Source organism: Oryctolagus cuniculus, chromosome 1, assembly GCF_964237555.1.
Source record: "Oryctolagus cuniculus chromosome 1, mOryCun1.1, whole genome shotgun sequence".
NCBI classification, from domain to species: Eukaryota; Metazoa; Chordata; class Mammalia; order Lagomorpha; family Leporidae; genus Oryctolagus; species Oryctolagus cuniculus.
Genome location: NC_091432.1, coordinates 228,267,639 through 228,294,175, shown reverse-complemented (window position 1 = coordinate 228,294,175; position 26,537 = coordinate 228,267,639). Strand labels below are relative to the sequence as shown.

Genomic DNA, 26,537 nt, shown 5'->3' with positions numbered 1-26,537 from the left:
TCAGGTAGAGATAAATATGGGGTCTTTGACTTTAAGACACTTGTAGTCTAGTCGAGGAGACAGATGTGTGCACTGACAAGGGCAGTGGGGTCCAGGGGACCGAAGGGCACTTCTCAGTGGAGGGGATTCAGGAAGAGCTTCACTTCACTTGAGTTGTGTTAGGAGGAGAGTCAGATCCTTTACTTTGTTAGCATCACTAAGCTGCAGGTGGGAACTCCTGCTTGTCTGTCTCTTTCTGCCTCATAAGTGAATGAATGGATGATTAACAAAAAACAATTCATACCTCGGAACAGGCCATGGCAGGTGAGTTACAGGTACTTTAGTCTACACTGCTGGTGCAGTTGTGGTGAGTGCAGTGCCTGCCTCAGAGTTTATAGCCTCCTAGGGGAGTCAGGCATTAAAAAGGTAAATGCACATTAATCTAAAAGGACGTTTTGTGCTAAATGTCCTGGGGGAAGAACAGTCCTAGGAGACAGTTACAGGAAGGGGTGAGTGGAGTTTGGGAAGTCCTTTATGAGCAAGTTAACACCTTTCTAATCAGAGTAACTCATGAATATGTCAGAACATCCAAGTGAACAGAATACTTTCTGAAAAATAAGTCTGTTTCATATCTCGTCTCCAAAATAATCACTGTTTAGAGTTGTTTGTGTTTATTTTTTCTAAGGAAATGTTTTATGATACACCTCATAGATACCTGTCTCTGTCAGTTGTCTGTCAACTTTCCATTTTATTCATCTGTTTTGAAGGAGCTTTTGTGTCAGCATCTGTAGAGCTGTATCATCTATAATAGTAGCTATATAGAATTGCCTAATATGACTGTACCTTGATTTACTGACCTGTTCTATTGATAGATATTTTGGGTTTCAGATTTTTGAAACAAATTTGTCCTGGTCTGCTCATATAAGTACATGCTGTATCTAGATAAATTTCTAGTAGAATTTCTGGATTAGGATGTATACATATGTTGGTCACAATTCTCTGTTGCAAGCAGTAGAATTGCTGGATGATTCATAAAGGACAGTGAGTGGCTCACAACATAGCTGGGAGGGCAGGCACTGGGCTTGGCAAGAATGGTGTCAGCAGTCATGCTCCAAGGGCAGGTGTTGTGCTGGAGTTACAGAACCCTGTTGGGACGCCTGCATCCCATACTGGAGTGTATTATTATTATTATTATTATTATTATTATTTTATTTGACAGATAGAGTTAGACAGTGAGAGAAAGAGATGGAAAGAAAGGTCTTCCTTCCATTGGTTCACCCCCCCCCCCCAAATGGCCGCTATGGCCGGAGCTACGCTGATCTGAAGCCAGCAGCCTGGTGCTTCCTGCTGGTCTCCCATGCGGGTGCAGGTGCCCAAGCACTTGGGCCATCCTCCACTGCCTTCCCGGGCCACAGCAGAGAGCTGGACTGGAAGAGGAGCAACTGGGGCTAGAACCTGGCACCCATATGGGATGCTGGCGCTGTAGGCGGAGGATTAACCAATTGAGCCATGGTGCGGGCCCCTATTTTTTTTTTTTTTTTTTAATAAGGTGTCTTATATGTGACATACAGATACAACCAATGCAAAGAGAAATCACTTTTTCCCCTTTGGTTCCAGTGATAAAAAAATGCTAAAGAAAAAAATATCAAGAAGGAATTTACCTTCCAAGTTTCTTAAAAAAAAAGATATATGTTAGAAAAGGTTAAAAAGAAGCATACATGCCATATACACATTTGACAGCAACAAAAATAACTTGAAATAGGGTGAGTACAACTTAAAAAAAAAAAAACGGAAAAAAAAAAAAACTTTAACGTGCCTCAGACAAGACAATAAACACAAAAGCCTGGTATGAAAAGCCTGCTATGTTTCTCAAAACCAAGATCTGGGAGAAACACGGGAAGACTGATGTGAGGAGTCAATGACTCCACACCAAATAGAGTGATCAGCAGGTCTTTGGCAGTGCCTCTCCTCCCTAGTCCCCACCGCCTGGGGAGGCTTTGGGCTGGAGATTGATGGCAGCTTCTAGCCATTGGAGATCTTAGGAGTCAGCAGGTGATGGCTCAAGTCCCGGGGTCACTGCCTCTTGTGTGCGAGAGGCAGATTGAGTTCTCAACTCTTGTCTTTGTTCTGGCCCAGCCCTGGCTGTTGCAGGCGTTCGGAGAGTGAAGCTGCAGGTGGGAACTCGTGCTTGTCTGTCTCTTTCTGTCTCAAAAGTGAGTGAATGAATGAGTAAAACAATTCACGCCTCAGAACAGGCCATGGCAGGTGAGTTACAGGAACTTTAGTCTACACTGCTGGTGCAGCTGGGATCCAGGTCGCCCTGCAGTTCTTTTCCCTTTGCCTGCCAGAGGACTCCCTGTAGGGAAGTGTGGGTGCTTCTGATTGATTAAGCCCACTCATGTAGTCCTGGGGTTTCCCAGTCAGGAAGTGCAGCCTCTGGGCAGCGCAGAAAAGTGACAGGGACAGAGTGCGTTTTACCTTCTGAGAGCTGTTGCCAAATTGCCCACCAAAAGGATCACACTAGTTTGCACTCCTGAGGATGCCTTTCTTTTACCATGTCACCAACTGCTGGGTGTTTTTGCCAGTTCAATGGGTGAAAAATAGGAAGAAGTAACACTAAGCTGAGACCTGCTGAGTGAGTGGTAATTAGGCATGTCACCCTGTCCTCCAGGAAAGGCTCTTCGGTGGTCAGGAACTGAAAGGCCAGAGTTTGCTGGATGAGTGAGGCCTGAGAAGTGGCTTGGGTGGGAGAGGGGTTCCATGCAGGGAGTGCAGCAGAAGCAGAGACTGGAGGGATGAAGATGAGCAGAGTGGGGTGCAGAGGCCAGGCTGAACACCAAGGCCATTGAGGGTCCGGATTTTGCAAGTTGAATTGCTCTGATTTTATCCTAGAGGTTCCCAGTGAATGCTTCTGGGCCAGGGAATGATGGAATTAGCCTTGCTTGTTTGCACAGTGCCACAGCTGTAGGGAGCGTTGGCATGAGGGAGTCTGGAGGAAGGAGTGAGACTGCATCCTTCCAGAAATGCTGGATGGCTCCAGTGGCAGCAGAAGTGGCCGCAGTCATTTCAGAGCTCTCAGAAACCAGTCAGCCCTTAGGCCAGATCCCTGGGGTCTGGCACCAGTTCTCCTCTGTTCCTTGCTGCCAGTCCTTTGTTGGCTTCTCGCTGCGTGTTGTAGTAACTCCTCCCCCTGAGGCCGTCTCTCTTCCCACGGGGCCTCTAGACCCCTTGCTGTTTTTCCACTTGTACCCTGGTCCTCTGTGGCAGCATACTTCACCCCTGCCCTGAGTCACTTTCATACTCTGGCTGCCAGACGGCCTTCTCTCAGAATACTGCCTAGAATGTTCCTCCTGTCACCCTAATCTATCCCAGAGCCCATTCACCCTCGCTGCCCCAGGCTGGGCGAGCGAGTCCCTCCCTTTGGCCTTGGCTAAACTACACTTTCCCCAGCCCTCGTGCCTCCTACCCTTGCCCACATTTTGAGTTCTCAGAGTGGAGTCTCGTACTCCCAGAGCCTCACAGAGTCCTATGTGACTCTGAATATTTGATATATTTGAATACTTTGATTCCCTTAACTTTTTGTTCCAAAGAATATCTGAAACTTCGTGTTAGAAACCTCAGCTTGTAAACTGAGAGTTTACAGTACTGCTGGAAAGGAGGAGGTTTACGTTGTATTCCTTTGTGTGGCCCCAGTTTTGATGTAAGGGGTAGCATGAAGCATTGTCTGTGTGTCGCCACCCCTTTGTTGAAGTTTAGAATTATTTTAAATTTAAAGCATATTTATGGAGTCTATGCTGGAGAATCTGCTGGGTGCTGTCACGTTGTTTTCAGTGAACATTCAGAAGGGATGCCGCTGTTGCTATTTTATTGATGAGAAACTGAAGCTTAGGAAGATTGAACAACTTACTTGTTCTCACGCAGCCCGTCAGTAGCAAAGCTGGGATTCGAATCCTTGTCTTCCATCTCAAGCAAGCTCGGGACAACACAGCTGCTATGATTTTATCATATTACAGATGTGAATTCATTAAGTTATTAGGCCTTGCTTCCAAAACTAAAAATATTTAGGTAAATTTCCAAAGGGCGTTTATTTGCCTTTTGTATTTTTGACTGCTTTATGCATAGATTTTCTATCCTGCATGTTAAAAACAGTATTTACTGAAACAGCTTTATGGTATCAAAGGAACATTTAAAAAAATTACCCACAATTCTAATACTCCCGAGACAATGTGGTTTTTATTTTCTTATTTCTTTCCAATTTGAGACCATTGTGAAAAGGTGCAATGTACAGAGGCTGCAGAATGCAGTTTGCACTGCCCTGGGCTTTGTCTCTGGCGCTCTCAGGTTTTGTAGCCATTGTTCCCTGTGGCAGTAGCTGTGCCTTTCTTTCTAATCTGGTTCCAATTGCTGTTGCTTTGTCTTTTCTCCTTTCCTTCCTTTTCTCCCCTTCTCTCCCTTTCCTTCATTCCCTTTGAGGGTGGGGGGAATTAGAGATACTGTGAGAGAACCCCAGAATTGCCAAAATTTGGTGAATTTTGTTGTAATTCGTGTTATTTCTTCTGAGCTGCATAGAGACCACAGACTAGACAGAATTGCAAGCCCTCCCGTAGGACTGCTTGCACAGGGAGCCAGCACTCCACGGGTGTAGCTTAAGTGAGAAAATGAATATTTCATTTGAAGTCTCATGTTTTAGTGGAGTTATGAGTTTTTTAATTTTGAGAAGTGAAAGGAAAAGTCTGCAATTAACCTTTTGTTTTGTTTTGTTTTTCCTTGAATTATTTGACAGTAAGAGCTGGAAGCTACAAATTATCTGTGAGACAAGGGTGTCTAAATTTCATCTACCTATGGGCCTGCACTGGCGACCAGCCAGGTGCCTGAAGGCTACTCTTGATTTCCATTGAGTTGAAGACACCTGTCTCGTCTTGCTCGTCTGTAACATGTTGGCACAGCTCGCTCTGCCCAGGAGCCTCCTCTGTGAGCACTGATCTTCCTGAGAGTACTTGGGAGATGGATATATTGAGCCCTTGTGTTGTGGCCCTGGGACAGCTTCTGTCCTCAGACTTTTCTGGACATTCTGTTGACCGTAACGAGGGCAGCCTTCATCCAGCTGCAGCACCAACACTGTGGAGAGACGCTTGCTGATTTCATCTTCGCAGCGCTATGAGCTGGCCCTGTCATCCCTTCTTACAGATGAGGAAACTGAGGCTCACAGAGGCTGCTTGCCAGCGTCACATAGCAAGGAAGAGCCCAAGTTGGGGTAGAATCCCCAGCTGTGACTTCCTTCTTGGCTATGGTATTGCTGTGAGTGATGTGTGGCACCAGTGGTGTGTGGTCTAGGCCAACTGTGATTTGATCCATTTCCAAAAAAAAAAGCACCCCTTAGGTTTCATTTCCTTGCTTTTTAAGAGTAATTTGGGCCGGTGCCGCAGCTCAGTAGGCTAATCCTCCAACTTGTGGTGCTGGCACACCAGGTTCTAGTCCCGGTCGGAGCGCCGGATTCTGTCCCGGTTGCCCCTCTTCCAGGCCAGCTCTCTGCTGTGGCCAGGGAGTGCAGTGGAGGATGGCCCAAGTGCTTGGGCCCTGCACCCCATGGGAAACCAGGAGAAGCACCTGGCTCCTGCCTTTGGATCAGTGTGGTGCGCTGGCCTCAGCGCGCCGGCCGTGGCGGCCATTGGAGGGTGAACCAACGGCAAAGGAAGACCTTTCTCTCTGTCTCTCTCTCTCTCTCTCACTGTCCACTCTGCCTGTCCAAAAAAAAAAAAAAAAAAAAATTGGAAGAGCCTGCTGGTGTTCGATTAGAATGATCGTTGAAAGCTGGATAAGATACTTTTCTCTCTTTATTAAGAAAGGGAGAGGGTTTTAGCCATTTTTTTAATAGACAAAATGTGAGTTCTTCTAATTCTCAGATTAATTAGCTCATTCTTTGAATTTGCCAGCTTTTCTTTATTAGGCAAGCTGAAGTTGTGTCAGGAGAAGCTTGGGGACCATCTTTTGCTATTAGTTTGGCAGTGTTCCTTGTAGCAGCATTGGCAAGGTGTATAAATTTTTATTTTTGCGTGCTTATCCACATAGAGAATGAACATGAATAAAATTTCAGGCATGACATTCTTGGAAATGAGGCCCTTGGACAATTTAGGAATACTAACTTAAGGCATAAACATTGGTATGCACCATTAGGGAAGCCTTGGGGTCATTGCCAGGACCATCAGGTGAAATTCTGTCTCCAGATAAACTGGTTATGCAATTTCCTAATTACTGGAATGTACCTACTAAGTCCCAGTTTACAGCGCCCCAGAGTGGTTAAAAAGATGCAGGACTGAGTGGTAATCATACCGGATGTTTCCCTCATAGGCAAAAGAGCCATAGAATTAAGTTGGAATGGAGAGAGCTTCAGTAGGGAGTCAAATCTGCTCCCTTCTCTGTGTTTTTACACTGAAGTGCAGTCTTTGTGTACACGTTTTCTTATCTCCACATGACTTGATAGAGAGTTACCCTGGGCTGGATCGAATTAGTGTGTCTCAAGATGGCGAATGTTTGTTCCATATTCATTTTCAGCTCTTAACTCAGATGTGGATTTAGCAGCAGCTGTGTGTGGTTCGTAGGCCTTCATCAGTGACTTCTCTGAGGATGTGTATGCGTGACCTTCATTGATGTAGTGTTGTAGGAACTTCTTTTTCCTGCACTCGCCTGGGCTGTGTGAGTGTGTGTGTGAGGTCCCAGAAGCACGTGTCTCCACTGGTACTGGATTGTAGTGACAACTGTCTCCCTGTGGACCAGGGAGAAACTGCTGGCCTGGGAAACCTTGTTTTGGTGGAAGCTTTACCCACATAGCCAGTGGCCACTAGAACAGGCTTTTCTGCAACTTACAATCCTGGCAAAGAGATGGAAGGCCTTGCTTCGGTGGCAGCTCTCCCTGAGCAGAGCTGAGTCACCTAACCTCTTGGAACACCAAATCCCTCATTTCTGAATTGAAGCTGATGGGGTTTTTGACTTGAGAAGGTCACAGAGCTTTTGGAATATTAAAATGTCGTGTTGTTTCTGAACATGCCGTGGACATCACTGTGCTTTTTTGTGTGTATGTGGTGTAGGTTTTTGAGGCAATGTGACTTGGTGAAAAGATGCTTTGCACTCAAACAGGTGAGCTGTTAGCCTTAAGTCCAGCATTCATTAGCTCTTGTGAGCACTGATTGCTTCTGCAAACTGGTGATCAAGGTGGCAGTTGGCCTAGGGGTAAAATACCTGTGTTCCACATTGCAGGTCCTGGGTTTGACCTGGCTCTGGCTCCTGCCTCCTGTTTCCTGCTATGCATACTCTGGGAGACAGCAGTGATGGCTCAAGTAGTTGGGTTTCTGCCATCCACATGGGAGACCTGGATGGAGTTCCTGGCTCCTGGTGTTTCAGGCATTTGGGAAGTGAACCAAGGAATGGAAGCTCCCTACTCCCTCTGACTCTGCCTCTCAAACAACTAAAAAGAATAAAAATAAAAAATAAAAGGTGACTAAAAGAACTGTCCTGGGGAACTGTGTGAGGATGCAGTGAGATACCATATGTAAAGATCTTTGTGTGTAGCATTTAGTAGCTGTTTGGTGCATGGTGTTTTGATAATTTTAGTGCCAACACATTCTCTCAGTTCTGTGTACTAAGATTTCTCTGGCTCTTTTTCCTGCTTTGATTAATATAAGTAAGATACTTTTTAGATTTAAAATGTGCAATGCATGGATTTTGTATCTTAAAATTTATGCCACTTTGGAATGCCAGGAATAAAACAACTGGGAACCAAAAACCCACGAAAACTGAATTATGCATTTTGCTTCTTGGTTGCTGCTAAGGTGGTACTAAGCCAATAGATGGTGCCGTTATGTTAGGAAATGAAAAAATATTTATTTCTAAACTTTACTGTTTCACGGAGTGTAATATACTCAGCCCTTGCCAGTTCTTAATCCATTCTGATTAGAGTGGACTTTGTTCTTGGTTCTATATTTTAAAAAATCTCTTGTAGGTAAGGGTGCAATGTTGAGTTAATGTGTAGGGTGTCAGTCCTCCTTTTTCTGCTGTGATGCTTTCTTCACCGTGACATCTTTTCTGATTTGAATTCAGTTCTTGATGGGCCTACAACCACATAAAACTCCTTGCCAGGGGCACTTTTCATGCTGGTTCAGTGAAACAGTTCTTTGCCGTAAACCCCACTTGCGAGAAAGTGGGGTTAACTAGTCCATCTTTGTATGCTCTCGTTTCAGAATTGGTCCAGAACTGGCCCTGCCGATGAAAAATTCTTTTATGCTCTCATAACCTAGTGCTTGGTCTTCTACTTTCTTACTGGTCAGTTAGGGGAAAAGTCATTTTCTGCATTAGAAGACTTTTCACTGTGTGGTTCCTTGTCCTAGGAATTTACTGTCAGCCAGATTGGGTTTGGGTTCCCACTCTCCTCTTGCTAGCTGTGTGACTTGGGATAGGTTTTTTCACCTCTCTGATCTTAGAGTTTGTACATCTGTAAAATGGAGATTATAGCATCTAGTTCACAGAAGAGTTAAATGAGAAACTATATGTACCTGCACTTTTTTTTTTTTAAAGAAAAGATATATATTTTAAAGATTTATTTATTTATTTGAAAGTCAGAGTTACACAGAGAGAGAGAAGGAGAGAGAGGTCTTCTATCCGCTAGTTCACTCCCCAGATGGCCACAGTGGCCAGAGCTGCACCGATTTGAAGCCAAGAGCCAGGAGCTTCTCCCAGTCTCCCATGCGGGTGCAGGGGCCCAAGGACTTGGGCCATCTTCTACTGCTTTTCCAGGCCATAACGGAGAGCTGGATCAGAAGTGGAGCAGCTGGGACTTGAACTGGCGCCCATATGGGTTGCCAGCACTGCAGGCGGCGGCTTTACCCGCTACACCACAGTGCTGGCCCCAAGAAAGGATATCTTATTGGTCAGGAGGAACCTTTACTTAGGATTAAAACTAGGTTTGCTTTTACAATTAGTAAAATCATTTTTTCATCCTTAAGACTTCTGAGGGACTGAAAACGCAGAGCAGGCCTGCTGATGGACTGGCCTGCATTTGGGGAAGTTCTTGTCAGTAAAGGACGCCTCTGAGGGAGCTCCCGCTGCAGGACTCTGTGTGTCCTCTGCTGGTGATGGCTGAGTGAGAGCTAGTGCTCCCTGGCGGGCCTGACCATGAGGGAGGCCAAGAAGACAGGCGATCTTTGGGTAATTTCCACCCTCTGTCTCTGTAAACATCGAGTGAGGTGACACCGCTGCTGTAAGGAGACCGGGTTTCTCTCTCTGCACCTTGTGGCATTTTATAAAATGCACTAATAAAACCAGACCTTCCACATTTTAGGCCTGAATGCACCTGATTGTTAGTCTTTTCTTAAGAAAAAGTGTTTATAACCTGTCAAGTCAGTGAGACGTTACAGTTGAATTATAAGAAAAATCCCTGTTCCCTTCAAGTGGTGTTTTAAATTATTAGAATAAAATTTAACTCCTCTTTGACTACATTATATTATAGTTTGTTTAGAAAAGAATCTGTATTTTTGAGAAATTAGTTTATGTGTGAAATGTTGGATGCCTTAAATTATATTTCTAGACATATTAAATGGAATAATTTTTAAAAATTCATTAGGAATAAAAGGTAGACTCTGGCATTGGGGTACATTTGCTGATGAAAAGGAAGCACTCTTCCCCCTCACGAGGGGTTTAAATGTAATACTCAGTGCTTACTCAGGAGTGAAAACATCAAATTAAACTGTTTATGCTGACAAAGGACAAATCTGGATTTCAGCAAGCGATGCAAGATTGTCTGATTGCTTGGCTTGCCTTGCACAGGAAGCTGTTGGCCAAGACTTATAATGAAATGCACGCATACAATTAAACCACGGAATCCGCGGCTCGGTTTTACTGAGCAACAAGGGGTGCTTCACTGCTCTCTAGTGGCTGAATGCATTCCCCTGGCACCATCATTGCTTCAGATTCATAAATCAGCCATCCATACATGGGCATTGTTGGCCTCTAGAGCAAGCACCAATACCAGGAGACGAGGCCTTGTTGGCAGAGAAGGAATGAAAAATGATCGCAATCCATGGGTCTGTGCAAAGCACCAGATTTTACCCAGGCTGAGTGGCCAGTTGACTAACAATTGCAAATGTGAGTAAGCGCTATGTCAGGGAGAGCCGACACTGATGGATTAGAAAGTCCTACGGGTGACTCTTTGATCACTGCATATATCTTCCACCTTGGCAGGCCATGGTGGCAAACAGGTCCTGGGGTGCTTAAAATGGACTACTCCTTAGCAGAAGGAGCAGCTTTTTTCTTGAGATGATCTGGCTAAATTAACTTGGGGAAGGCAGGTGAAGCCTGTTTCTTGCTGCCACCTCTCAGAACTTTGTGACTCTGAGAGAAGAAGTTTGAAGAACGCTGTTTGCATTTAAAGTTGCGGACTCATTGGGAATAATTGTGTAAAAAAGCCACTGGGGGATGGGGACCTTTCCTTAGAGCCATTATGATAGCTAACGTTCATTGAGCTCTTACTATGTCCTGGCATTCTGCTTTGTGTCATGCCTCTCCTTCTGCCCTGGTATCCCCTCTTGAGGAAGATGCAGCTGCCTGTCATGCCTTTTGTGTGAGGAAGGAAAGTGAGGCAGCGGGGCTGCTGCACTGTATGGTTTCAGAGGGGGCGTTCGCATGGTGCTGAGGGCAGGATGCCTCCTGGAGCAGTGCGCCTGGGCAGACAGCTGGGGAACCCCAGGGATACGTCCCCTCCTCTGTGTCTTATGTTCCCAGAGCCTACGGGGCAGGAGGGGGGTTACGGGGCAGTTCGGAGTAGTTTATTTGAGTGAAGAGTGGGGAGTTCCTCTTCTAAAAGGTACATAGGCTCAAGAACCATGAGAACTAGATTTATATCTTGGCTACACTTATTAACTGTATTGCCTTGAGCAAATTATTTTAAACTAGTCAAGCCTCAGTTTCCTTGTCTATAAAATGGGGACATACCCTCAGCAGTTGAGTTCTCAGTCTGAGACCTAAAAAACCTCCCATAATTACTTTTCCTTTTTCCAGTCTAAGAGTTTGTGATTATAGATTTTATTAGAAAAAGTGAATTTCTACTGCTGATTTTCAGATCCTTCCTTGAGTTTGACTTAGTACAGCAGGTTTTGGAAAATTCTTTCAGTCTTACTGTTTCCATAACATGTCAAGTAATGTGGATTATAGAATGGTGAAATTTGTTGGCCAGCGCTGCGGCTCACTAGGCTAATCCTCTGCCTTGTGGCGCTGGCACACCGGGTTCTAGTCCCGGTCGGAGCGCCGGATTCTGTCCCGGTTGCCCCTCTTCCAGGCCAGCTCTCTGCTGTGGCCCAGGAGTGCAGTGGAGGATGGCCCGAGTACTTGGGCCCTGCACCCCATGGGAAACCAGGAGAAGCACCTGGCTCCTGCCTTTGGATCAGCGTGGTGCGCCGGCCGCAGCGCGCTGGCCGTGGCGGCCATTGGAGGGTGAACCAATGGCAAAGGAAGACCTTTCTCTCTCTCTCTCTCTCACTATCCACTCTGCCTGTCAAAAAAAAAAAAAAAAAAAATTGTTAAATTTGCTTCAGCATTTTAGTGAACTGACATATAAAAATAGTGTTTCATTTAGAAAATCACTATCTCCAAACCTTATTAATAATGCAGGATTTTGAATGTGTAGAGCCATGTTAAAAACAGTATCTAGGTGTAAAATTTTCTTGATATATTTCAGATTCTCTCCTGCATTGTGGTGCTCTTTAAGAAAAACTTAGGTTCAGATTGAACCCACAGGTTGGACATCCCAGACCCAAAATCTGCAGTCCTCCAGAAGACAGGCAGATCTTTGGGTAATTTCCACCCTGTCTCTGTAAACATCGAGTGAGGTGACACCGCTGCTGTAAGGAGACTGGGTTTCTCTCTGCACCTTGTGGCATTTTAAAATGCACTAATAAAACTAGACCGTCCACATTTTAGAACTTAAAAACAAAACCTTCCACTCTGAGAACTTCTGAGCACCGACACAGCCCTGCAAGTGGAAAATCCTGCACCTGGTTTCAGGTGCCAGGTTGCAGTCAGAATTCAGGCATGCTAAAATATTACATGAAATTACCTTCAGGCTAAGATGTATATGGATCATAAATGGATTTGGGGTTTAGACTTGGATCCCATCCCTGAGATACCTCATTATTATGTGCAAATATTCCAAGATCCAAAAGAAACACTTTTGGTTGCAAGCATTTGGAATAAAGGATAATCAACCTCTTTGATTGTTGATAAGCTAAGATCAAAAATACTTGAGGCTTTAGAAAATGGAGACTAGTTTCGCTGTGTGTTTAATTTTTTTTTAATGAGGCCTTTAAAATAAATGCTCTTAGAACAGGTACTTGAGTGGCATTGCTAAACAGTGAATGCATATGTTTAATCATTTAAAACATTTAACTAAAATTCCAGTCTCATTTGAGTTGCCAAGCAAAACAACCCAAATTAACCATATCCAGATGTGTGGTAATCGTTTTGATGAAATCCGAAGAAAAAGGCAAATTGGAAGGCATGCTTTTTTGGGGTGGGGAGCTAAGAAAAGAGCTGCTTCTTCCTGGCGTACTTGCTAATCTTGATTTCAAGCATTTGGCTTTGCTATTTCAGAGGCAGCATGGTAGAATGGAAAAAATACTGCACACTTTAAATTCAGAAAGATCTGGCTTCAAAATCCCACTGGCTGTGTGATCTGGGAAAGTTTCTTATCTCTAAGCTCAGTTTCCCTTTTTGTGAAATGGGACTATTAGAACCTGCAGTGTCCGAAGAGCAAACAAAACTGATGGACGTACCTGTGTTTTGCGATTTCTTAAATGCCATGTGTATCTAGTGTAGCTGCACCTGCTGTAGTCGGCTCAGTACTCTGCTGCAGAGTTCCCTTCTGGATGAGTGGGGTCTGCCTCCGTGCAGATCTGCTCAGCGGACTTTATCCTTACGTTGAGTGGGCCTCTAAGACAGTCCTAGGGCAGCCCTCTCAGTGGTAGAGACTTGGGCTGTTTGTTGTGTGATGACTGATTGCTGTCATTCTTTGCAATTGTGGGCTTTTGCGTGGATTGACCTTCAGGCTCCTTTGTGCAGACTTAAGGAATAAGCCTTAAGATGCCTGCTGCTGCTGTTACACAGACCGCGATAGCCAGCAGGGTCTTGGTCTTTTGCTTCTTTTCTCCATCTTCTTCCATTGGATTTTCTCCAAGATTATGCTTAAAAAAATTGCAAGTAATGCATGTTCTTTGGAGGAAAATTTAAAAATATAAGTAAACAAAAGGGAAAATAGCACTGCCCAGAAATAAGCGTGCCATTTTGATTTCTGTTCCTTCAGATTTGTGTAATATGTTACTTGTCTGTTAATATTGCTTTGAGTTTTGTTTTCCCCCCACTAATATTGTATCATTAACGTGTTTCCATTGCCCAAAAAATACTTGTACTTTGTCATGTTCAGTGACCTGAACATGTATTGCAGCATGTAGTATTTTACTGTCTTTCCCCTCTGGCTCCTGATTGTTGGACCTTTACATTCATCTCCAGGTTTATTGTTGTGGTTCTTCCTTGCCCCCCACCCAAATTTAAACAATGATATTTTTATATAAATAACTTGCAGTTATTTCTTTAGGGTAACTCATAACTCTCTGGCAGTAGAATTGCTTGTTTGGTGGTTTTTATGTAACTGTATCTTTATGATTTCCAATTGATATTTCCTTTTTTTTTTTTTTTTTCTGGACAGGCAGAGTTAGCCAGTGAGAGAGAGAGAGAGAAAGGTCTTCCTTCTGTTGGTTCACCCCTCAAATGGCTGCTGCGACCAGCGCGCTGCGCCGATCCAAAGCCAGGAACCAGGTGCTTCCTCCTGGTCTCTCATGCAGGTGCAGGGCCCAAGCACTTGGGCCATCCTCCGCTGTACTCCCAGGCCACAGCAGAGAGCTGGACTGGAAGAGGAGCAACTGGGACAGAATTTGGTGCCCCAACGGGGACTAGAACTCAGTGTGCCGGCGCTGCAGGCGGAGGATTATCCTAGTGAGCTGCGGTGCCGGCCTCCAGTTGATATTTCTGATTTGCCCATTAGCAGCGATCTCTGTTTTTGCTTCTCCAAGTGTGTTAGCTTATCCATTTCATCACACTTTTGTCAACACTATTATTATTTTTAATCTTTGTTAATTTAAAAGGCAAAACATGGTGGTTTTATTTCTACTTCTATTCTTTTGATTACTACTGAACTTGAACAGTGTTTGTAAATGCGTTTAGGCCTCTGCCTTTTGTCTTTTTAAAACTGCTGTGTTCTTGTTTCTGTTGCAGTATTGATGTTATTTGTAAGTTCTTTTTTAGTTGTTAATGTGATGCATGTTGCATGTATTTTTGAGTTTAGGGCTTATAGTTTACATTTTTTACAGGATTTTTTTTTTAAGCCAGTGACCTGCTGTTAGTAAAAACAGATACTTTTAAAAGCGTGGTGGCTGGAGCTGTGGCCCTTGGGCCATGGGTGCTCTGTGGGCAGCCCCCAGTCATCTCAAGGGTCGGTGGGTGTGTCAGACCCTGGCTGGCAGACAGGGAGCAGACTGTGTCTTCTTTCTGGCTGCCACTGGGCGTGGGGCACAGGATTTTAATGAGTACCTGACGGGGACAGCCAGGGATAGACGCTGACCACTGGAGCAGCGGGTGCGGATCAGGGCGTGCAGACCATGGTTTCTGGCCCCACTGCTGCAAGGAGGCTGAGTTGAGTGTCTCCCCCCGTCTCAGACTCTGCATTGTCGAACTGCTGAGTGGACTGGAGTTGGAGTGGTGGAACAGAGTAGGTGGTTGGGTGGGCTTGGGTGGGGAGGAAGGAGGTGCAATGGAAGGCAGGCAATGGCTGGATAACCATCTCAGTGGCTGTGCACAGGTGTCTTTCTAAATGCTGGTCACTGAATGCACCTTGTTTTTCTGTTTGAAGAGCTTTGTTCTGGAAGCAACACTTGGCTACTCTGTAACTGTGGGTGGGCTAGAAAAGGCAGTCTGGCTGAAGGTTGCTAAGGAGCCAGCTACATGGAACTACTGATGAGACAGCTTCCATGAAGGGCAGCTCATTCCAGTGATAGCACAGTGGTTTGAACCAGACTTGGACATCTAATAGGACACGGTTTTGTGGTTTTGAGGTCTTTTTTCTTTTTTGAACATTGGACTTGCTTTGCATTTGAGTTTGTCGTATATTCTGCCTCGTATGGTAAATTAGGCAGTAAGTGTCCTTTTGCGCATTATCGAGGCATTTACTGCTATCACCCTCCTTTAGGGCTGGCTCAGAGTTTCCCTGGCTCCCCTGTTTGTACGTTAATAGTTGTAGTTGAGCACAGCTTAATTCACACGCACACCCTTAGTGTGCCACGTGCTGGAGGTTACTGCGTGTGGGGAATGTGGCCATGAAAGAATGTACAAGTTGCAGAGATGAGAGCTACGTTCTCTAGTGGGGTGTAGTGGTGATCAAAGGAGGCTTCTGGGAAGATGCTGGGGTTAAGGGTAACCAGGAGTTCCATGGACTGTCAAGGGGGTGGAGGGACTACCATGTACCAAGCTGAGATAGGCTTGAAGTGGCATGGGCGCTTAGGAGATGGTTGTCAGTGTGGTGTTGATGGAGTGTCAGGTGTCTATGTATTTGGGAGGGAAGGAGGCAGAGACCTGGTTGTGGAAGGTCAGATCTGTCCTCTCTGAGGTATGTTGAGGCATGTACAACTTTCCTTATGAGAGTGACGTCGGCTCAGCCGAGACAGGAATCATGCTGTTGTACTGTTTAGTTCTGTAATCCTAGACAAGATGTGCTACCATTTTAATGGGCTGCCATGAGGATGACTTCAGCGATGTTAAATAGCTCCTGGTGGGTGTTTAGCACAATGCCTTACTTGCTTCCCTCTGGCTGTCCTCTCCTCCCTCCTGGACTGTGACCAGTCCACCACAGCCCTCACCACAGCCCTTGCCACAGCCATCAGCCTGTGGCTTGGGAAGCAGATCCTATGTGACATCATCTCTTTCTTGTGACACACTGTCATATGAAGCAGGGGTGCTGTACTGGGCCCACTGTCCCATGCCTTTTCTGTATACTTACTCCTTGATGGGAAACCAGACAATGCTGAGGGATCTTTACTTTTGGGATAGAAAATCAGGGGAAAGGATCCTTAAAGAGATTTTTGCCTTGATTTTATGTATGAAGAAGAGTGCTAGGTTAGGTAGTTTGATGCTGAAATAATGGAATACCTCAGGGGATTATTAATGATTTATGGGGAAAATGACATGACATTTGAATGTTTAGTAGGTCACACGGTGGTGACTACCATGTGCACAGCTGTACTGTGATGTTTGATGACTTGTATTAAGTTCGATGTTGGACTAATCAAGTTTAGGAAACTTGAATAAAATAATTTTAATTATTTAATAAATTTATTAAAGAATTTTAATTGTAAGATTAATTTTAATTTCTATATGGTCTCATTGAGTTTACTGTCTTTCTCTCAATGGCCAACGCCTTGTTCCTTGTGTTCCCCATTGCACTGCCTTGAAATTATGTAGGGTTGGCATCTTGTCCTCTCCCACTTTGCACAGCTGCAGGCGTGTTGGAGTCTCGCTGCAGTCTTTCATGTCTCAGACACAGGACCAGCGCCTGGAGACCTGCTGACTCTGGCGGTTGTGCTCCATCTTCTGCCATTTCTGTGTCCTTCTGAAAAGGAGTGCCTTTAAAAGCTGGGAACAGGAGCTAATTTGCAAGGGATTTAGAAATTATTTTAAACATCGAATTCCTTTTTCAAAATATATTTTCAAAAAATAATCTTTTCAAGTTTGTTTTGGGGCTCACTTGTCTTTGATCTCAGAAGAAGCAGAATCAGGCATTTTGGGAAGTTCCTACTTTCCAGAAAAATTTGTGTGTGTGTGTTGGGGGTCCAGGTCTAAGGGGAAACAGACATACAATGTAGCAGGAGCTTTTGTGTTCTCTGTTTATCTGCTCTAGCTCTTAGGAACATTAAAAAAAAAACAAAGCAAACTCCAAAGCTACCTGGCTCTGGTAATGTGGAGTTGTCCCTGTGCTGGGTAGACCCTTGTTGTAAGTCTGTGGGAATAGCATGTAATTTCTACTTGTAGAAATTTGGTCTGCAGTATTGTTCCTAAGTAAGGAGAACAAGTCTTTGATAAAGGAAAAATAATTGTATTGGGAGGGAAATATTTCTCATTTCTTAAAGTACAAAATGAAATGGAGCAGTAGGATATATGTGTGCCTAGGGAAAATAATAGAGGAAAAATAATTTATTTGCTGTGAAACTACCAAAGAGGGTGGCCCAAGAGAAAAAATGGCGAGTAAGTTTTGAAGAAAAATGCTGTTAAGGGAAGCGTGGCTTTCTTTTTTAGCATCAACTCTACTATTTTCCAGAGTTGTTGGCTCTTAGGCTAACACCTTTCCCTTGTCCTTTTACAAGCCCTTTTACCCTGGCTCTTCGCAGAGGTGTTCTCGGAGCATGCTGGAAAAGGCAGGCCTGCGCTGGGTGCTCTGCAGGAGTACTTGGTGTCTAGAGAGGATTTTGCTTTCGGAGGTCCCTCGTTGCAGTTTCTGGTCTCTTCCTGACAACTGTCCTTTGTGTTCTGTGCCAGCTTGCTCTTTACTGTTGAGTCTGAGGCTGCTGCTCACCTGCGCCTTAGAATAGGAACTCAGGATACTTTCCCCCTCGGTTCCTGGATCTCAGAGGAAAAGTGCGTCTCAGAAAGCGTTGGTGGAATTGGACCCTATTTGCACGTGTTCAAGGATATGTTTACTGTGAAATTCAGAGATTTGTTTTGGTGAATTTGCTTCTGCATATTGCTCATGGTCTCCCAGTGCACAGGTTTTACATCTGCTAAGTTTTGTCTGCTTTACAGAGAGCTTTTAACTTCCCTTTAGATCACCATTTTAGCTTTTTTTTTTTATTGTTATTATTAACAAAAGAAAAATTGTGAGAGGGGAAAATGGGGTTGCCTTTTGCTTCTCAAAGCCTAAATGAATAGTCATTGCTTGTAATGCTGGCCTGCGCTTGGCACTCCCCACTGCTTTAGCTGTGATGTAGCCGGTGCTGGGAAGGTAATGATCCTAAGCCGCAGCAATATTCCGGAACAGGAGTATCTGTCATATTCATCGGGATTACCATGTTCATTGATTTGTGTCTGTAAATCTGCTGTTTCTACCCTTTAAATTTGATCTATAATTGGACCTCCTTAAATGGTTCAGATAAGGTAGTCTGTATTTTCTCAGTGCACTGTTGCTGTCAGCTTCTCCTTTTTCATTATACATTCAGCAGACTTGATAAAATCAGCAGGACACCTCATTTGAAACTGTTTAATCGCTGCCTTTTTCCTTTGCTAAACCATTGAGGTGGTCAAGCGATGTACACAAATCATTTTAAATAGAAAATATGGTTTTCTCTGTGACCCAGCTAAATAGATAGTGTTATGCAAAACAAGTTAAAAAGTAATAAATGCCAAAAAAATCTTCTAATTGGAGTAAAAAATTGTGGCCAACTCTATCCTCTAACCAAAAGTAGAGTATTCTGAAATATTACCAGAGCCCGGTAAAGACAAGATGATGATTTTGTAAACATTCTCCGGTTTCCGAACAAAGCAAGTTCAGATTTTCAAATAGTGCTGAGCTGCCTCCAGCCTGCATTCAAAGGAGCCCATGCTTATTTGTAATGCCTTTGTAATCCTACTTTTGTAGGGATAAATTTGCTGTCTGTTAATATCTATGCACCATAACCTCTCAGCCATTTGCTATTGTGATAATAAATTTTTGTTTCTTTGTCTGTCATTTTGTCTACTCAGCTGTTACTCTTCAAAGTACAAACTAAAAATAATAGCTCCAAATAAATGCCACATAATAAAGTGGTTTACAGTTGTAGCTGGAACAACCTGGTGGCTGCGGTTCGCAGTCCTATTACCATTGCTGGTGCGGTAGTTTCTTCCCTGTCAAGGTGACTCTAGCAGGGCCAGCTCATTAAAACAATGTATTCTTTCTAACTGGCTTGGTATTTAGCACTATCCCCAGCAGCCCGCCAAGGCACAATGTAGATGGAGCACGGGGCTCGCAGCACAGGATATAGGAAATTATGTGGCCTTCACTTTTTGAAAAAACATTAGTTCTCCACAATCTCATTTTCATGCTTCAGCATTTTACTGTGAATAATTTACAGTTACTCTAGTCAGTAGCAGACATAAGGCCAGTTGCAGTCTTACCCGAGGTCGTGGTAAGTGTGACTTCAGGCTTTTGAAGTAGTTTTTTTTTTTTAACCTGGTTTGTGTGGCCCTTTAGGGCCAATACTTATACTTGAATGTGACATTGGGCATGTCTTTTCAGTTTTTGGTACCCCAAGGTAAACTTGAGATGGAGAAGCTTGGAGTTGGTAAAATACACTGAGTGTTCCTTTTTCTTACAGGTTCTGGCTCCTTGGCAGCTATGGCTGTGTTTGAAGATAAGTTTAGGCCAGATATGGAGGTACGTAAAATCCCTGTAGTGTCTCTTTCAGCTCTTTTTCCAGTTGTGCGTCCAACATTGACAAATTGATTGTTGATTGCTCTGAAGCTGGTGCAGCCTCGTTGGGTGCCGGAATGTTCTTTGGCAGACAGTGTGTTTGCTGAGGAGACTGCTTCTTGGGATAGCTCCCTTTTCAGTGGGCGTCCGGTGCCCTCCCTAGGGCTTGGGGAGCCAGCTGCTCTTCAGCTTCTTGCTCTGGGCTCTGCACTGTCTAGGAGCCCTGCCAGCTGTCAGTGCTGCTGCAGTGTGGAATGTTTTCTTGGGCACTCTGCTTTCTGTGTCACTGTACCTCACAGTGACGGGTTTTTCTGTTCTCTATGAATAGAGAAACTGTGTACGTCTTTGCTATGTCATACAGACCTGACCTGGAAATAGGGACAGTTTTTAAAATCCCCATCGATGATTCTGCATCTGGGGGAAGGTAGGGACAAGAGCATGCGTGTGGTAAAATCCTCTCTGTGTAAAGGATTCTGGTGTCTCCTATATGTCTGTAAGAAAGCTTGTCCTGATAGGTGGTGGAAGAGATGGTGTCCTCTGGATAGCTGGACCCACATTAAGCAGCCCCCTGCCCCTGCCAACATATCCAGGAATGAATCCACAGATGTCCTTTTGCCACTTTCAAAGGTGTCTTCAGAACGCCAGGATACTCATGGCACCATTAATTCCTCACTGTGCTTCATCCACACTGCTGGCCAGTAGGTAGACAGCTGAGGCCTGAGTAGCCTTCATCATTTGCTGTTGTATTTTTTTGCGGAGTATGTTAGTTTCTTTTCAACAGTTAGTAGGCGGTTGATGATGAGAGGGTTACCCTGTTCTTAGTATATGGGTTTCTGCCATTTCTCCCTTTGCAGTATTCTTTTATTGAGGTACCACCATAGGACATCTTTGGGATTACTTTTTGGCAATGCTTTATATATAATCATGTTTGAAGAAGATGGTATATGAAAAATATTTTGTTCTTCTCCCTTTTCATTGTTCTTGGAGCACCAAGTATTGCTGGAAGAAGCTCTTTCTGTCTCTTAGATTCGGGCCAAGGGCATGAAAGCCACAGAACTCGGGGTGTGGATACTGATCTACTAGCACTGACTTTTCTGCCAGAAGCTGCTATGCCTTTTGAAAGTGAGGAGGACACAAATAAATAGTTTGACTGGACTAGATTTCTCCCTTTCTTGGACATCTTCATGAATTAAAACTACAGGATTTAGGTAACTGATTTATACTAAAAGTGATAGTGTTGGGAATGGATGTGTAGCCTGTCAGGTCAGACACCACTGTCCCACATTGGAGTGCCTGGGTTTGATCCTCAGCTCCACTTCACTTCTGACCTCGGCTTCCTACCACTGCAGATCCTAGGAAGCAAGGTAATGGCTCAAATGATTGAGTTCCTGTCACCACATAGGAGACATGGATTATATTCTCATTTATTTGCGTTCCTGTCTCTGGCCTTGGCCCAGCCCTAGCCATTGTGGACATTTGGGGAGTGAACCAGGAGATACAAGATTTCTCTCTCTCTCTCCAGTAAATAAAAATTTAAAGAACAAAAATAGGATAGTCTCTTATTCTAATGAAGAATAGTAAACAGGTCCAAGTATAAAACTGTAAATGAGGTTAAGATTCTGTTCTCATTTCTCAGTGTGACAATTTATTCCCATATCAGCATTATGTTCTGTTTGGGATTCTTACATGCATAGAGAAAAAACAAGATACAGTAAGTTACTTAAAATGAAAAGGGGAAAGAAAGTTCCCTGGGCTTCTGACTAAAGAAGGGGAACTCCTCGGGCTCTGCAGACCAAGGGAACTGAAGAGGCGCAGGGAGAAGGAGCCACCTGAGCCCTGCTGAGACCCTCGCCTCTGAAGTGTCAAGCCCACCCTAAACCACATTCATCTTCTCAAGTGTTCTTGAAAGCTTTGTTTCCAGGTGTTTGGGACCTCCATATGATAAAGAAAAATGAGAATTGAAGAAAAAGTTGAAAGTCTGAGGTGTATTAATAGTGTCTTCACACTCTGCTAAAAGTAATTTTATGTAAACAAGAGTTTGGGTTTGAGATGATTCAAAAGCCTTGGAGTTTGTGTTGAAGTGATTTTTTTTTGGGGGGGGGGGCAGGTAGAGTTAGAGAGAGAGAGACAGAGAAAAGGTTTTCCTTCTGTTGTTTCACCCCCTAAATGGCCGCTACGGCTGGCTCACTGTGCCGATCCGAAGCCAGGAGCCAGGTGCTTTCTCCTGGTCTCCCATGCGGGTGCAGGGCCCAAGCACTTGGGCCATCCTCCACTGCACTCCCAGGCCACAGCAGAGAGCTGGACTGGAAGAGGAACAACCGGGACAGAACTGGTGCCCCAACTGGGACTAGCACCCAGGGTGCCGGTGCTGCGGGCGGAGGATTAGCCTAGTGAGCTGCAGCACCGACCTTGAAGTGATTTTTGAGAAGCATTCCTTCAATAAAACTTCTGATATTATCACTCTGAAGAATGTTTCTTAGATTAATCATGTCTATACCTCAGAGCACGTAGTTTTCTGCATTAGCTGTGAAACAGATACAATAGAATTCCTATTTCTGATTGGTTATTCAAGTTGAAAGTTCCAGGCAACTGGTGAAAACAGGTAAACATTGACTTACTGAAACTGGATGCACATTGACAGAGAAAATCAATATTAAGGTGAAGGTAGTACTTGCTTCTGTAAGTACTGAGTTTAAAAGTAAATGGAGGGGCCGGTGCTGTGGCACAGTAGGTTAATCCTCCACCTGTGGTGCTGGCATCCCATATGGGCTCCGGTTCTAGTCCTGGCTGCTCCACTTCGAATCCAGCTCTCTGCTGTGGCCTGAGAGAGCAGTAGAAGATGGCCCAAGTCCTTGGGCCCCTGCACCCACGTGGGAGACTGGGAGAAGCTCCTGGCTCTTGGCTTCAGATTGGTGCAGCTCCAGCTGTTGCAGCCATCTGGGGAGTGAACCAACAGAAGGAAGACCTTTCTCTCTCTTTCTCTCTCTCACTGTCTGTAGCTCTACCTCTCAAATAAATAAAATAAAAATCTAAAAAAAACAAAACAAAACAGTATGACAGCTGCCAGTAGAGAATACTTTGAAAATGTTACTAGATCCCCAAAAAACGTCTGCGAAGACTAAACAGGTGACTGTGCTGACCACACTACTTTGGTTGAACATGAATGAAGCCGAGTTGGTGGAAGGCTGAGGCTGCTTTGCAGAGTTGAGTGGACACTGTGTCTTGTGGGGGAGAATTTGCCCAAGGTGTCATTTCTGGCTCTGCATTTGTACAGGACTCATGGAAACAAAGACATTTGGGTTCACGTTTCCAAACTTAATTTTCCTCTTTCTGTTTTTCTGTGGCAAGAAGCCCTTTGTTACTTTACTTTCTTGGCCTAATTAGAGATTGCACGGTGGGGCGAGTGAGTGCTTGTTTCCTTTCAGTACAGGAAAGGTTTCTGTCCTAGCCAGAGGCCAGGAGAGCAGTGCTGCGCGCACAGAAACTGTGCGCTCACAGAGAGTGGCATTGCCACGGGCACTTGCAGATTACTGTGACTAGATTGATTGCCAGACAGTAATTTTTAGGCCCAACTCATGAAACAATCCCTTGGCTTTATTGTTTTTTTGTTTTGTTTTGTTTTGACAGGCAGAGTGGATAGTGAGAGAGAGAGACCGAGAGAGAGGTCTTCCTTTGCCGTTGGGTCACCCTCCAATGGCCGCCGCGGCCAGCGCACCACGCTGATCCGATGGCAGGAGCCAGGTACTTCTCCTGGTCTCCCATGGGGTGCAGGGCCCAAGCACTTGGGCCATCCTCCGCTGCCTTCCCGGGCCAAAGCAGAGAGCTGGCCTGGAAGAGGGGCAACCAGGACAGAATCCGGCGCCCTGACCGGGACTAGAACCCGGTGTGCCAGTGCCGCAAGGCGGAGGATTAGCCTATTGAGCCATGGCGGCGCTGGCCGGCTTTATTATTAAAGTAGAGATTTACAGGGCCCAGTATTGTGGTGCGGTCAGTTGAGCCCCTGCTTGAGATGCCAACTCGATTCCTGGCTGCTCCCTCTCCTGTCTAGCTCCCTGCTATTGCACCTCGGAAGGCAGCAGAGTGCTTGGGGCCTGCCACCCACGTGGGAGACCCAGATGACATTTCAGGTTCCTGGCTTTGGCCTGGCCCAGCTCTGGCCATTGCAGTCATTTGGGAAGTGAACCAGCAGATGGAACAGGTATGTTTGTCTTTCTCTTCCCTCTCTGTGTAGCTCTCTCTGTCACACTTTCAAGTAAGTAAATCTTAAAAAAGACACAAAGCTCTATAAACCTGTGCTTCGTATAATGTAGAGCTACGCTATAGTATTATGAAATGGAAGTCCTTTCCTGCTTAGAAATCTTTAATACTCTCTCCTTTCTCATTGCCTCATTGCCCTGTCCCATGGAGTAGCTACCAGCTACTGTATATGGCTATCAAGTGCTTGAGTGTGGCCAGTCAGCTGAGAGGAGCTGTGAGTAGAAAACATGTGTCAGATTTCAGTTTTATTACAGAATTTTAAAAGAATATTTCATTAGTAATCTTCGTATAGATTACCTGTTAAAATGGTACTGGTTTTAGTATTGGTTAAGTATTAATAAAATGTACTCATTTGGACTTTAAAATGTAGCTACTAGAAAACTTCCTGGACAGGGCTAATCTAACATTTTGTCTTGAGCATGTCTTTACACACCATTATTATATTTTAGGTTTCTGCCATATCCAGATTTCACCTGCACTATTATTTTTCCTGAAAGCTTTCCTTGACTCTTTGTGTGTGTGTGTGTGAATTGAGGTGTAACATGCACATAATAAAATAATACACAGATCTTAAACATAAAATTCCATGGGTTTTGGCATTAGTAATTACCCAGGTAACTCATGCAGAGCATTTCTTTCCCTTCCAAGTGCCCCTTTCATCATCTTAATTTAGGTTTTAAAATACAGCTTGTTGAGGTAGGTGTTCGATCTAGTGATTAAGACCCATGCCCCGTATCGGAGTGCCTGGGCTACTCTGGCTCCAGTTTCCTGCTAGTTAATACAGAACCTAGGAAGCAAAGGTGGTGGCTCAAACAACTGGGTTCCTGCTACCCCTGTGGGAGACCTGGATTGAGTTCCGTCTGCTGGCTTTGGCCTCTGTCCATTCTCGGCCATTGGGGGCATTCAGGAAATGAACTGGTCTCTGGGGGCTCCCTTTCTCTTGTCTCTCTATCTCCTGCAAGAAAAAAAATTACTTTGTATCTGTGAAATCCTGAATGTGGTATACTGTTTATATTTTTCTCCAAGACACATAAAATTGGGCACCTCCTATTAAGACAAATAAAAACGTGTTCATGTATGCACCCAGGGATGAATGTGGAACTTGTGGGAACCGAGGTCAGCTGCAGCTTTGTGTGTGTGTGTTGTTCTATGAGCATAGTGAGTGCTTCATTGCTGCTTTCTCCTCCCACCGCTGGTTTCTGCCACTGGGGTTCTCAGTGACTTCCACTTCTGTTTATTTTCTGTGCTCCATTGTACATAGCTGTCCTGTTGTTTGGTAGCTGTTTTTAGGAGGACATCTCCCCCACTTTGCCACTGAGAGTGGGAGCTCCCTGAAGGCAGAGGCCTTGAAATCATCTCTGGGCCGGCGCCGCGGCTCACTAGGCTAATCCTCCGCCTTGCGGCGCCGGCACACCAGGTTCTAGTCCTGGTCGGGCGCCGGATTCTGTCCCGGTTGCCCCTCTTCCAGGCCAGCTCTCTGCTGTGGCCCGGGAGTGCAGTGGAGGATGGCACCCCATGGGAGACCAGGAGAAGCACCTGGCTCCTGCCATCGGATCAGCGTGGTGCACCGGCCACAGCGCGCCAGCCGCGGCGGCCATTGGAAGGTGAACCAACGGCAAAAGGAAGACCTTTCTCTGTCTCTCTCACTATCCACTCTGCCTGTCCAAAAAAAGAAAAAAAAAATCATCTCTGGAGGCCAGTGATGGCACAGCGGGTTAAAGCCTTGGCCTGCAGTGGCGGCATTTCATATGGATGCAGGTTCAAGTCCTGGCTGCTCTACTTCCGACCCAGCTCCCTGCTAATGGGCCTTGGAAAGCAGTGGAGGGTGGCCCACGTCCTTGGGCCCCTGCATCCACATGGGAGACACGGGAGAAGCTCCTGGCTTTGGATTGGCTCAGCTCCAGCTATTTGGGCCATTTGAGGAGTGAACCAACGGATAAAAGACTCTTTCTCTCTCTTCCTCTCTCTCTCTCTCTCTCTCTCTCTCTCTAACTCTTTCAAATAAAATAAAAATCTTAAAAAAACACCAAATTGGTAGGTGAAAAAGAAACTATCTCTAAAAATAAAAAAATCACCTCTGTTCTTCAGTGCCTGATGTGCAGGATGTGTTTGTGGAGTTGAGATGGGATAACCCTGAGCTGAAGCAAAATCTAAGTCATCAGAGGCTTCCTGGGGAACGGAGGAGTCCTTCCTCTTTCTCCCTTTTGGAGAGAGCTAGGAAGATAACTGACTAGTACACTTCTCAAACAGTGTGCAGTACTGAACAGAGTCAAGCCAAACACCCTGTTAAGTACACAAGCAAGAGGAAGATGGGCAAAGACCAAATGCTTAAAAAAAAAAAAAAAGATTTATTTATTTAATTGAAAGAGTTACACACAGAGAGGAGAGCAGAGAGAGAGAGAGAGGTCTTCCACCTACTGGCTCACTCCCCATTTGGCTGCAATGGCCGGAGCTGCGCCAATCCGAAGCCAGGAGCTTCTTCTGGGTCTCCCACATGGGTGCAGGCATCCAAGGACTTGTGCCATCTTCCACTGCTTTCCCAGGCCAGAACAGAGAGCCGGATCGGAAGTGGAGCAGCCTGGACTCAAGCTGCGCCCATATGGGATGCCGGCATTACATGCGGCAGTTTTATCCGCTATAACACAGCGCTGGCCTCAGGTCAAATGCTTGTTGGGAGATTATAGGTCCAAAAAGCAGACCAGTCAAAGCTAGCCGGGATTCTGCCGTTTCAAGTTATCTGAGCCAGTGATTGCCTAAAGTTATAACGGTTGGTTCA

The 26,537-nt window shown here is 45.0% G+C and overlaps 1 protein-coding gene across 1 annotated transcript in view; it reads left to right on the top strand.

Annotated features, from left to right (window-relative positions):
• The window catches only part of PSMB7 (proteasome 20S subunit beta 7), a 67,804-nt gene that overhangs the window by 16,667 nt on the left and 24,600 nt on the right, over positions 1-26,537 (top strand). The window contains exon 6 of the mRNA XM_051840570.2: positions 19,410-19,468. Within this exon, the coding sequence (XP_051696530.2) occupies positions 19,410-19,468 (59 nt within the window). The remainder of the gene's footprint in view (positions 1-19,409; positions 19,469-26,537) is intronic.